The 13,957-nt window shown below is 40.0% G+C and overlaps 1 protein-coding gene across 3 annotated transcripts in view; it reads right to left on the bottom strand.

Moving 5' to 3' along the window:
• Positions 1 to 6,442: 6,442 nt before the first annotated feature.
• The window catches only part of HS3ST5 (heparan sulfate-glucosamine 3-sulfotransferase 5), a 148,563-nt gene continuing 141,048 nt past the window's right edge, over positions 6,443 to 13,957 (bottom strand). For all 3 annotated transcript variants that reach the window (XM_006760157.2, XM_006760158.2, XM_015561620.1), the window contains 2 exons: positions 11,861 to 11,999; positions 6,443 to 8,160 (listed from right to left, as the gene is read on the bottom strand). In XM_006760157.2, coding sequence (XP_006760220.1) covers positions 7,230 to 8,160; positions 11,861 to 11,967 — 1,038 coding nt within the window. In that variant the 5' untranslated portion in view covers positions 11,968 to 11,999 and the 3' untranslated portion in view covers positions 6,443 to 7,229. The remainder of the gene's footprint in view (positions 8,161 to 11,860; positions 12,000 to 13,957) is intronic.

The raw sequence follows: 13,957 nt of genomic DNA, 5'->3' as shown, positions 1-13,957 counted from the left end.
TGAGATTTTGTTGCCTTTGGATTCTTCTAGAATTTTTATGGTTTCCTGTCGTACATTTAAGTCCTTTATCCATTTGAGTTTATTTTTGTGTATTAATGATTTCACCTAGTTTTAGAAGCTCATAATACACCATACCTTCCTGATCCCACCAAACACAGAGCATCGTCTTTCTGAAGTGATTTGGCCTTGCAGTCAATGTTGATGGTTGACCTGGATCAACCCATGATTTTGTGCATTTGGGATTCTCAAAATAAATCCACTTTTTATTGTCAGTCACAATTCAATACATCTTTCTGCAAGTGGTTTTTGAGTTTGACATGCATCTTCATCCAATAGTGTTTGTAATTGTTGGTCTTCAAACTTTTTCAGTTGACCTGGATGTTCTTTGTCTTTCACATCGAAGTCATCACTTTTAAAGTATTTAAACCAGCATTCATAAGTATCTTGAGATGGAGCATGTTCACCATAAGCTTCCCGAAGTATATGCTAACTTTCAGCAGCACTTTTCTTCAAAGTAATGAATTAAAACTTCCCGCATGTGCTCTTTTTTTTGGCACAAAATTCAACATTTTTAAGTGTAATAATATCTATGACGTTAACACCTTCAGCAAATTTGACATATGAAGTTTTGAAGCTTGCTGTCAATACAACAAAATAGCATACATATCAAATCACATATATATCAACATATGTGTGACTCCATCTATTGAAAAAAATCCGCATTATTAACTAAAAATATGTATTATTACACCTAGGTAGTTATAATTTTCATCATGATAGAATCAAGGTTGAGAGGTCCAAGGTTATGTAGTCTTTTCTCATATGGACTGTGGGCTTGGCCACGTGACATACTTTGGCCAATGAGAAATTTCAGATATAATGCAAGCAGATGGTTGAAAAGTGCTTGCACATTGGTTTTGTCATCTCTTGTTACTTTTTACACCCCTCTACCATCTGAGGAAGCCCAGGCAAGCCTACTAAGTGATGAGACACACATGGCCCAGGCACTGTTGCCATGCAGCTAAAAGCCAGCATCAGCAAGTGGCACCAACCCAATAGTAGCACAAGCCACCTGACATTTAAGAGAGGACACTCTAGATCACCAACTGATCTGCCAGAAACCACAGGTGCATGAGGGAGGCCAGCAGAGTGGAGTCAAGCCAACCAGACCAGTAGAAATGCCCAGATGAACAACAGCATCTTGAGCTAAATAAGATGTTTGTGGGTGTTTTGTTACACAGTAAAAGTTTGTTAATTTAGAAGGAGAAAGTTAGAAGCCAAAGCTGAGAATAAGGTTAAATTAAAGGACAGATCAGTTGCAAAGGAACTGTGACAAAGAATATCTCCTACACACAAAACCATAGACACAGCACGTTTTGGAGCAGTCCTATGCACAAGAACGGCAGAGTACATTGAGCCTGCCCTCTTTTTACTCTACCTTTAGATTCCTGATTTCGTGGCAATGTCACAAGGAATGCTCCAATCATCACTTTATCTATTGGTACAACATCATATTGAAATATCTTAAACGTCCCTTATTCTGATTCTTCCATTTTATTTAATAGGAAACTGAAGCCCAGAGAGACAAATTGACTTGTCCATTCCACACCCCCTCCCCACCAAAAAAAATTTAGCTTACATATCCTTTGTTTCCAATGAAACAAATATTTCCCTGCACACTTTTGAAAACACTATTATTATGCCTTTCTTGTGGGAGAATGTTGTGTTTGATTTCTTCTCATTTCCATGTGGTTTCAGGATGAGTGGAATTATAGTGAGATGTTCAGTGGCAGACGGACACTATAACTTCCACAGACTACGTATGCAGAGAGCTGGCTTTCAAAAGATACCTTTGCCTCAGTCCTGATGAAAAAATGAGCCCGATCTGAAGGATTCCATCAGCTTTAGCAAAGCTGCTGGCCAGGAATAGAAGTGAGGGATCCAACAAGTAAACAAGAGTGGGGAGGAAAACTACAATTCTCTGGGCACCAATTGTTTGAAAGAAGACTTAGAATAATGTCATCGTCTCATCTCCATTCTTAAATATGTAGCTTCTACGGATCAACAGGTGCAGATCCAAGAAGGCAGGCAAGGGCCCCTCATCCCGAGTGGTGGGGTGTGCCCACAGGTAGGGCTTGCTCAAGACCTGGGAAGCTCTGGCACGGTTTCCATTCCTTGCTTTCATCTTCTCTCACACATGCTCCACTGTCCACCTTTGTGGACTTCCTAGTCTCTTCCGGACCTCATGCTTTTGTTCTGCCTGCCTCATCCTGGAGCCCATTTTTCCTGCTTGTCTGCCTTGTGCGGTACAATGATCTTGTTCTCCATTTAAGCATCGTCTCACTGATGTCCTCCTGACTCCTCCAGGCTGAGTTAGCTGCTCCCTCCTCTGGCTTCTAAACTTTAACCCACCCATTTATACTATTAATTCTGTTTGGTGTGGTCACATTGTCATCCGGTGTTGCTGGAAGGCCTTACCTTGAAATTTATTTGCAGGACCTAGTGTTAGATGACCCGCCATGCATCAATTACAAGTTCTTTTATACTCTAAGTTCAAACCTTTAGTGCCCTCACTAAAGGAACAGGCAGTTTTGTAGTTGGCCTTCAAGATTTTCCCCTGGTGTCATTAAAGGGAAGGAAATGCAAAGCAGAGTTGTGTGAGTTTAGAAATGTTGCAGGGTCAGCCAGAGGCAAGTCAGCTCTTTGAAATGATGTTCCCAGTCTACTGGGAGTGGCTCACCTTCTCAGTGGACTCTTTCAAGGGGGATGACATGTATGTTTAGAAACAACCCTTTTACCAACAGTTCCCTAAGACTTGGACACTTTTATGTTCATAAATCCACAAGTGACAGAACTAGCCCGATAAGGGAGCGGGCAGGCCTGCTGCAGCTTGCTTTGTGTGACTGACACCAATCAGGTCCCTGCTATAGGAAATACATATTGCTATCAGTGTAGTATGCCTGTTCAACTCCTCAGTCCCTCTCTAATCATTATGAAATGTCATTCTTATTCCTCAAAGGTACAATCAAATGTAATTATAAATAAATCAAAGTGCACAATGTTTTTTGAGATATGTAGTAAGGTACCATTTATTAGACCCTTACCAAATGATCATATTTTGGCCCAAATTTCATCCTTGCACTAGCTATAAAAATTGATAAGCAGATACTTGGGGGCATGCATAACCTCCTTAAGAGGAAAGACTGTTATTGAAATACTCGAGTAACACCAATTTGGAAAAATTAGCAATTAAGAGGTTTTTATTTGATAAAACAGGTACAATTAGATGTTTTTCAAGATATTGTTATTATAGTTTGGCACTTTGTGTAGTAGAGAATAATAGCAATTAATTTGCCTTCATATATTCTATATTTTCACCTTGTTAGCCCAAATTGCTATGATTTTGCTGTATTTCATCATTTTTAAGAAGAATGTTTTCAGCAAAGTGTTTTTTTTTTTCTTTTTCTTTTTTTTTTTGCTTAGACAGTAATGTAGACTATTCTCCTAAGTGGAAAATGGCTGCTGAGTATGCGGAAAGAGCACAAAAACTTTAGCAGGAAGACACTATTTATAATCATTTGAAATTTTCCATCCCTGGAAAATTCTTAAATTGGGCTTAGGAAGGCAGTCCTATTTAGCAAGCTGCTTGGACACAGCAGAAGTGTATTGTCAACACTGGGATTTGGACTGCACCTGACTGTCCTGAATCCCCACCTTCCCTTAGCAGCAGTACCTCTCCAGTGTCCCAGTAAGGCTCCCACAGGTTCTTGAGCTTGTCTTCCTGCAGGACTCTTGTGCCAGGCGCAGCACCCCAAGTAGTGCTCTCCTTGGCTCCCTCAACTTTAGTGGGTCCGGACTAGAAATTAATGACTGTTCTTGCTGGCCCATCAACTCAAAAGGTCCCAAATCTCAGATCAGACGTGAATATGAGGGACTCATGTGCCTTTGTTTTATCATACATTAGCCTAATGTCTTTGATTTTTCCTTCACTAGTAGGCAATTAGTTGGAAAAGTCATCACCTTAATCATTTGAGGGTTTGAGTGAGGTGATTGTAAGGGAGTAGGTGATATACTTGGAATTTGGGATGGCTTGTCTATGGGTTTGTGTGTCTCTTTTCCCCTCTGTTCTCTAGGCACTCTCAATGGGGTCTCTCACTCCCTTGAGACTCTAATTCCTGTTTGTATAATTGGAATTTCTTGGCTTCCCAAATGGTGTAATTTCAGCTTTATGGTCCAGCAGGAACTTCACCGGTGCTTACACGGTTTCTTTCTCTTTGCAGCTAGAACTGTTTCACAAAGCCATATGGTGCCAACCAGGCCTCTGGAGGGAATATGGTTTTCATGATGTAGAAAGAATAACTTATTCAAGAGAACCCTGGTGGGGCTATTGTAATGAGCTGGCGATTTCTCCAGAGGTCCCCCGTCCCTGTTTGATGACAACAGGACACATTTTTCTAAACAAGGAGGTTTAAAGCCTCCTGTGGAAGTGTGCCATTATGTCATAGGCTTTTTATCTCTCTGCCTAGCCAATCAGCTGCAGCTGTGGTTTTTGTTTATTTGTTTGTTGTTTCAGTGAAATGAAACCTGCCTCCAAATCCACCCCATTCCCCCAGGCCAGATCTCTGTGGGGAGGCTCCAAACTTTAAAACAATCCTCAAATTTATTTAGGAAGTGGAATAACTGGAAATCACAGCACTTTTTTCCCTGAATGTGATGCAAAAATGCTGGCTTATTGAGCTAAAAATAACGAATTATAAAAGTCAGCATAAGTCAAATAGAATCTTAGAATGAACTCTGATATACACTGTTGGTAGCAGTAGCAACGTTTTAAGAAAAATTGGAATACAAAAGATTACTGCTGAGAAACTCCTGTTCATTGTTTTCAAAATTTCTCTCTGAGTCTTGAAAAGGATTGCCATTTTTCAATTTTCCTGGTGGAAATACCTAGGGTGAGTTTTTGAAACATCAGTATTCCAATGGGGCATAATTTGACAGTCACTGGTTTAACTTATTAGCCATATAGTGCTCTAGGAATAGTTATAATAAAATTAATGTTGATGCCCTAGCTGGCTTGGCTCAGTGGATAGAGCGTTAGCCTGCAGACTGAAGGGTCCCAGGTTCGATTCTAGTCAAGGACACATGCTTGGGTTGCAAGCTCCATTCCCAGTAGGGGGTGTGCAGGAGGCAGCCGATCAATGATTCTCTCTCATCATTGATGTTTCTATCTCTCTCTCCCTCTCCCCTCTTCTCTGAAATCAATAAAAACATATAAGAAAAAAATAAAAATTAATGTTGACAATGTATGATTATGTCCTGAATGTAGTATTCAAAGAGTTTCCTCTGATGATTAGCTGAGAGTTGAGGCACAGGGGAATCTGATGACAGATTCCTTATATTTGATTCCATTCATGGTGGAAGGGAGATGTGATTGACATTAAGACCAAAGACTCTCGCTCCAGAGTTATTGCGCAGTGAGCGCGAGGCCAGCCTGTCAGTGTCGGTGTCAGGCTTGCTCAATGCTGCGAGAACAGCATCACTGCTAACTGAAACAGCAAAGATTACCAAGGCTGTGGCTTGAGAAGCAATATACACCGACACTGGGAGGGAAAGGGCTATTTATTTGTAAAAGCTCACCATCAAATCACTGGACAGGATAAACAACTCATAGAGAAAAATCCATCGTAACTTGTTGATTTCTCTAGGCACTCTCAATGGGGTGTCAAACTAAACTCTGTCAAATGTAAGCAGTCTTGATGGGGAAAAATCCATCTTTTATTATTATTATTATTTTTGCTGATACCTCTTTCCAACCTCTTTCCATGGTTGTCTGAATTATATTTAAGCATATATAATCTCTTTGATGTTAGTAAGCACCCAATGTAGCATTAATTTCTCTGGATGGAAATCTGAGTTATATGTTTAGGCTAGTAATAACAACACTACACACTTTGATCATTTCTGAGTACATTGATAATATTTTCATTTCAAAGGGGGAGTTCAGAGAGTTTGTATTCATTTTTGAAGCATCAGCAGCTTTCAGTACAGAGGCCACACACGTTTTCTAATCTCATTTTACTCAATTTCTCTACCGGTCTGACTCTGGTTAGAGGTTCAAATAAAATTGTAATTCTTCTCTGCATCGATTATGTTAAAGTATTTCTTGTCTTTCTCCTGGCACAGCAGCATCTGCAAGAAAATTAATTGTTATAAAGTTGTAGCAGAGCAGCACTAGTGTTCTTTGAGGGCTATTCTACTAGATTTCCAGATAGTTGAGACTTTTTTAATATACTCAACTTCACTTCATAAATAAATCTCACAAGGGTACAGAAATCCAATGGAGAAGTGCATGTTTCCAGGTGCTCTCAATGTGCACATAAACAGCTTTGATTTGGGGAGCCAGAAACAGGGGGCATGTAAGACAGAAATGAGTTGAAAAGAAAAGTTGCACATAGAGTAATTTTAATCCATTCCATTTTTAAATACCACAATAAATTTAATTTTCACAATAAATTAAATAGCCATATTCAGTTTACAAAATAGAGTTACTTAGTGTGAAACAAGTATTTACAATAATATACATTATGTACATGACATTTCTCTTTGTTGACATAGAACATGGAAGTGAAAGGACTTTCCAATGTATGATTGACATGCTACAAGTGACATCATGGTCCACACGAGAAAACAATAGTGCAAAATCACCACAGGAACTTTGGAACAATGTCAATTTTATGAGATAGGACATCCTTTTAAATCATAAGAAAATAGCATTTTTCTGTTTTCATGGCACCAATTCAGCATCTGAATTAAAGAGCCAGCTTTCCCTTAGAAAAGAATGCATGACTGAATCCTCTCCTTCCTGCAGCTTCACAGCCATTGGTACTTTTCACACATTCATCTTTTGGCTTCAATTTATGTAAATGGCGGGTGACAAATTCTGACTCAAAGGAAGACTAACTCTTTGAGAATAGCTGAAGTCACTTTCCCCCGATACCACACCTCTTCCGTCAGTATCCCGTCTCAAAGATGCAACTATGCAGACAGCAAATTGTTTTGAACATTTTCAGTAGAAAAAGAACTGGTCTTATATTTGGTCACACACTGTGTATATACAAGTAGAGATGAAAACATGACTTCGACAGTTGTGTCTTGGAAAAGTGCATATTTTAATCTAGAGGAGACATTGCATGTCTCCAGGTACAACACATGGTGTTGTATGACTTATTATTCTAGGGCCAGTTCAGTGTCCTCCCAGTGATCTGGTAAAATTTTTGATTGAAAGGGTGAAAGAATTTGCGCAATTTGGTAATGACAGAGGGGTCCACCTCTGGATGAATGCGCCCCTTGCTGCCAGCCAGGCACTTATTAAAGATAACGTTAAATCGCAAGCAGTAGAACCCTCTGGTAACATTGAAATACAAATTGTACTGACTTATTCTTGGGGGAAGATTTAGGAACTTCTCCACGAGCTGAAGTTCTGGCAGAGGTTCTGTGATGAGGCGATCTCCATCCACAATGTGAAATTGCTCAATCGGAAAGTATTTCAACCACCTTTCCAAATGTTTGGTGTAGATGCTGGTTCTTACTGCTTTGTATTTGGTGTTCACTTCGCAGGTATTAGGGTCTATTGCCAGCTTCTCAAACTTGTAATAAGTTTTATTCTTCCTCTCCTTCCCCTCTAGCACCTGAGTGTAGTCAGAAATAGCTCTTGTGGTTGGCTCCCTGACAATGATCAGCAACTTGATGGATGAGTTCATTTTGTAAATCCTTTCCGGAACCTCCTCTGTGATAAAATATGCCGGGCTCTTTTCAATTGTGATTTGCTGAGGGTAGGAAAAAGGCATCTTTTTTCTATACCACTCAATGCCCTTGGCATAATTCTCATCATTGTCAAAAAAGTGGATTTCTTGAGAGGCTTTGACCACAGCTGGATGGAGGTTCAGCATCTCAAGCAGGGCCCTGGTGCCTCCTTTTCTCACCCCAATGATAATGGCCTTGGGGAGTTGCTGGACCAGGTCATAAAGGCGAACCTGCTCCTTGGAAACGTTGCCCTTCCGGAACTCGTGCAGCAGGCCGCGCTTAAACTGCAGGGCACGGAGAGGGAACTCAGCCTGCCCGCGGGCTCCGAATCGGCCTTCAATGGGGCAGATGGGTTGTAGCCTGCAAACAACAGAGAGACACTGTAAGAACCTCACTGCAACTAGATTCTCATTTTTCTGGTTCACCAGTCCGAGGAAGACTTTAAAATGCATAAATAAAACCTCTGTTTCCCTGCCTGACGCAATCCATAATGAACATATGTTTGAGAAATTTTATTTTAAGCAACACGGTATTAAATGGAGCACACATAATTGATGGGATTTTTTTATTAGTGCTCCTTAAACTTTTTATTCACCAAGCACTTAATTGACTACGGCATGTACTTATGTTCACACAGTACAGGACAGACAAGTGACACCAGTCATACTAATAGCTTTTTAACAGCTCACCAGTTAACATTATTTAGAGAATGTGAAGGGTGGAAGATTATGATCTTTAGCTGGGAGACTGAAGGGCAGCTAGGAGGCCAGTCTTTTGGGTTTCGTGTGTATTACTCTCTTGCAGCACTCACACGGCTCTTAAAAACCGTTGGTATATAATCTGAAAAGAGGTTGCAGTCTTTGTCCTTGGTTATTTGCATCATCAACCTGAAAAATTCCAAAATTGGCACTTGCTGAGCTTTTCACGCTCTTGAGAATTTCTGTCCTTGGCCTTAGGGACAGCTGGAAGAGTACTGTATTTCTTTTTCTTTCCATCTAAAGAGGTCAGGGTTATGTTTTTACTTGGTTGAATGTAGGAACAAACCCAATGCCATCAGCAAGTGCTGTATATCACTTACCACACCTGGGACCAGAAACCAGCATGGCCTTAGCAGGGCCAGAAACCTCAGGCCCTCATTGCCAAGTCCATTTAAATCAGGAACTCAAGCTCACGAAGGAAGGGTGCAATCAATGGAGCCAGAAAGGAGGATTCCCACTTCAACATTGCCTTAAATAATGAACCACCACCTCTGCTTCTCTCAGAGAAAAAGGTGTGGTGATAATTATAATGCTATTAGACTGGAGTGGCTGTTTAATTTGGCATGGCTAATATATATATGGTTAGTACATTGAGTTTCCTTTGGGGTATAGTCTGGAATTGAACTGAAATTCATTATAATTTCCCTAGGTTTATTTGGAAAGGCATTTTAACCACCTTGGTAAAGGGTAGAATAGTGGTAAAAATGACTGTTAAGCCAATTCCTTCAACTGAAACCTCTAGTTATTCCAATAATCTGGAGTCTATGTCCACTTCTCTGTGGCAACAAATTTCTTTCTTACATTTCCCAAGAGACTCTATTGTACCTTTCTTATGTTCCGTAATGTTTACAATTAGAAGGAGAGAAGGAAATCCTCAAGGTCACGCCAAGGCATTCTGCAGAGCTGAGGAGAAAGGGCTTGGCCTGCTCTGTGTAAACAGCTGTCTATCCAAATGCTTAAGCAAAAAATAAACGTAGTTTACTTTTTTTGTGGTGCTTGTTTTTTTATGATTTTAAACACAAGTCATGCTCATTGTGAAAACATGAAAACATGGAATACTATAAAAAAGTTTATCACAGTCACTATGTTAGAGAAACATAAATTTTGTTTTTACAAATTTGTAAAGATTAATGCTGGAGTTCTAAATGGAAGATATAAAAGTAGCAACACACATAGAGTCAAAGATGTTTTTAATTGTGACGTTGCTTAGGACATCACAAATTCATCTTTTAGCTCCTCATGATTGATAAGTAAGCACTATTTCCCCAAGACATCCATCGATATACTGGATGGACTTCTCTCTTGTGCATCTAACAGGGGTGGGCAAACTTTTTGACTCAAGGGCCACAATAAGTTCTTAAACTGGGCCAGAGGGCCGGAACAAAAGCATGGATGGAGTGTTTGTGTGAACTAATATAAATTCAAAGTAAACATCATTACATAGAAGGGTACGGTCTTTTTTTCCCCCAATAGTTTTATTCATTTCAAACAGGGCAGATCCAGCCCGCGGGCCGTAGTTTGCCCACGGCTGATCTAGAATGATGCTAGTGTCTGTCATTCTTGAAAGAATTAAGGCAATAGTCAAATGCTTTTCTCTAGGACTTAATTCTCTTGAGGAATTCTGGCTGAGAGAGGCTGAAATAGAGTCCCTTTCCTACCTCGAGAAAGGGCCATTTTTCTTCTTTCCTTCTTCTTTCTACCTGCTACCTTGGGAGCTCATAGCCTGCAGAACAATTGCTTGTTGGACTCCATAACTCAAAATTGGAGAAAATATCACCTTATTTTGACTTCTTGAAGAGTAGATTCTGAGCATGGGGCTCAGACTATATAATATGAACTTTAAGGATTGGAAGGGACAGTAAAAGTAACAGAACTCAGCCTCCCATTCAGAGTTACTAAAAGATAAGTGTAAGTCAGCATGTGTAAATTTTAGATGCAATCTGCTCAGACTCTCAGTTGAGAACTTTTGAGAAGGCCCAATAAGCAATCTAACTCCTTATAAAAATGATACCATTTGAGACTATAGAGCAGGTGAAAAATGAAAAGAATCAACTAAGTAAACTAATACGTTAATGAACATTAGATCAATTACTCAATAAAAAGGAAATGATTGGGAAGAACTTGATATAAAAGTTCCTTTATGGACATAGGACAATGATACCATCTTAAGGCTTTTCACTAATAACTAAACACTACCTTTAGGGAACTACTTGAAGTCAGTGATAAGCTCTGGATCATACCATTTTGCATAGTTAGCAACTAGTACGTGGATGTTTACTCTGGATTTTTGAAATGAAAAACATAAAGGGGTTCAGTTTACCAGTCAAAATTGACACTGGCAGAAGGGAAATAAAGAACACTGCTATATTATTTGGTAAATATCTATTGTGGTAAGATCTATAGAAAAGGAAAACTGCAACGGAGATATTTTCCTTTTGAAGTGTGGCTGCATTTTCACAGAAATTGGAACTACGAACTGAATGCACGGAGAACATATGTCAGCCTCTCCAGAGCAATAGTTAATTTAAAGAGCGAAGAAGGAAATTCCACATTTCATAAATGCAAATCTCTGTCCTTCACTGTCATGCTGGATGTCGGACAGCCCAGAGGTATTCATTGTGCCGTCGGATGATATTGCTCGGCTTCTGCAGGTTGAGCACCTTTCAACTGTTTGCTTATTTAGAGGCAACCCCTTGCTCTGTAAATTTCCTCTCCATAGATTTTCCATTGGTTTCTGGGCAATTACTCTGAGTGACAGGCTCCTTGTCTGGTACATTCAACTCCTGGAAACCAGAGCTAATTAACATAGTTCAAACTCCCCTCGCCTGCAGCCATCTTTCCAGGGCAGTGGGTTCCAAATTTGATGAGCTCCTTTATAGGCGCAAACATAATTTTAACTCTCCTGGTAGCACATTAATGGCTCACTCATAAATTTCACAATGAAGATACCTAATTACATCAGCACCATTTTGCTATGGCTAGAGGTCAACAACCAGATGCACACAGACCACAGTGAGCCCTAGAAAATGACATTTCTCCTGTACATGGCTTTATCCCTTCTCTGAAAATAAATGTCAATGCACACAGAATACAAATGGATCCTGACAAACACTTGGTCAGAACAACTTGGATCTCTGTTTTAAAGGCTCAATAGATCAAAATCAATACTGCAAAAAAAGCATGTTTCTTGGGAGTTTTGAAGGAGGGAAACAAAAGGGTAGGTTTAAAATTATGTCCTAAGGAAGTTTAAGTCAAGAAACACATAAAGTCACATGGGCATAGGTATGTGTTTAATCACCTACCTATCCAAACTCCCAACTCTGGCGACTAGATACAGGAGACTCCCAACAGCAAGGCTTCCCAGCACCAGGAGCTTCTGTCTCAGCCACACCTGCTGTTTGAATAGCATGGCCCTCCATCAACCTTCAGGACTTCTGTAGCCTGAGAGATGGGGATAGAAGGGCACTCATTAGCGGTCTCCTCTTATAGGCTCTTTTAATTGTCACAAAGCCAAGCAGAGGTAGGAAAATAGGTGATTAGGTGATGCCACATGAAGAACAGACCTCATACCAACCTTGACAATGTTCATGGGTATTTAGAAAACCTTGGTTTCTTTTTCCTGGCCTGTAAGATCAAATACAAAATTGGGGAAGATACTATGAACTAGACAGAACCTGCTAGACAATTGTCAAAGTAAATTAAAATGCATATATTACAACAAATAGTAAATATATATATATGTGCACATATATGCTTATATTTGTTGTTGTTGTTAACCATTAACAGTACTGATAACATGAGCAACTAAGCAATCTGAGGTTTACTGGCAGGGCAACCAGTAAACAGAAGTTTCTGCCTCAGAATAACAGGGCAAATGTAGAAATTGAAACCCCAATTCAGTAAGTTATTGTTTTGGGCATAACATTTTACCCACATGAGTTTGTTTTGTTCTAATTGTGAGTGAAGAAAGTGAGCAAGATCAAAAGCTATTTCTTATCAAAGTTACCAGGGTTTACTATCAGGACCCCAGATGTTTAAGTACAGTGGCATCAAGTAACCTGATGTTTCCTTCAAGTTCTCTGCCCATTTCTGCATTGGACTGACTGATTCTGAAAACATGCTTAGACTAGACTGACACCCCTGCTCTGTGACCCCTCCTGTGGGTGGGTTTGGTGATATTGGTCTTGCTATTACATCATAACAGAAACTTAACTGGGAGCTTCAAAGTCACACCTGAAATAAGGCCAGAGAAAAGTGTAAGGCGTTACTAGTGCTATTATTAAATTTTGGGGAAAATGCAAGCTTCCAATTCAGTCTTTCTTATTAAAAATAAATCAAAGCCCCCTTTCAAGATAAGATTGTTTTCTTCTTATTGAAACTCAAGATAGTAGCCCAAGAAGAGGGACTACAGCAGTGGGCTGTGGTTTGAAATTGTTCTGCTGCAATGTGAAGATTTTCTCTGTGCAAAAGGAATAAACTAGGATTGACGGATTGATCTATTCATTCATTCATCAAGAAATTACTAAGCACTAAAACATGTTCCTGGCTATTCTCCTAGGTTTATGGGGGATTCTAAAAAAGATCTTGATGGACTTTTAGCCCTTGAAAAATTAACAATGTGATTAGGGAAGCGTGAAACAACCAGAGAATGCAACCTAATTCATGATAATGTATGAATAAATGTTGGGGAAAGAAAATGAAGGAAATGGTCAGGGATATGGGCTCCATGGGAATTGTGTGTGTGTGTGTGTGTGTGTCTGTGTGTGTGGGTGTGTGTGTGTGTGTGTGTGTGTAATGTTCTATATGGTTTGGTGAGGAGGCTATAGGAGTATATCCCAAAGGGGAGAGGAAAGAATAGCATTCCTCCAAGAAACAGCTAAAAAATATTTATGGAACATGCATATGTGTTAGATTCCATACTGGGTACTATGAAGATAGTAGCCAACATGGGAGTCTGTAGTCTAGTGGAGAAAACAGACATTAAACCCATAAGCATGGAATTTACATATACTTACAAATCGTAAGAACAATGAAAATGACAGGATGCAGTGAGAGAGAATCACAGGAGGAACCCACTTCAGTCCTTCCTGAAGAAGTGACACCTGGGCTGACACCTGGGGCATGAAGATCAAGGGGGCCGGGGTAGGGCAGAGTGGATTTAGGCAGAGGAACCAGCATTTACACAAGTACCTAGGAGGGGAATGCTTGGCTAGTTTGAGAAGTGAAGGGAGGCTGGTGTGGCTAGACACAGGGATGGAGGGGAGAGAGAAAGGGCTAAAAGCAGAAACAAAGAGGGGCAATAAAGGTTTTTGCAGGGTCTGAGTGAGACTGTGGTTCTGACTTGGCATGGCTTGCCTTGTGTGTAGGTATAATGGGGAAGGGAGGGGAAGGAACACGAG

This window comes from Myotis davidii, unplaced genomic scaffold (genome assembly GCF_000327345.1).
Source record: "Myotis davidii unplaced genomic scaffold, ASM32734v1 scaffold196, whole genome shotgun sequence".
NCBI classification, from domain to species: domain Eukaryota; kingdom Metazoa; phylum Chordata; class Mammalia; order Chiroptera; family Vespertilionidae; genus Myotis; species Myotis davidii.
Note: the sequence above shows the minus strand (reverse complement) of the source record. Positions and strands in the feature narration are given on the sequence as shown.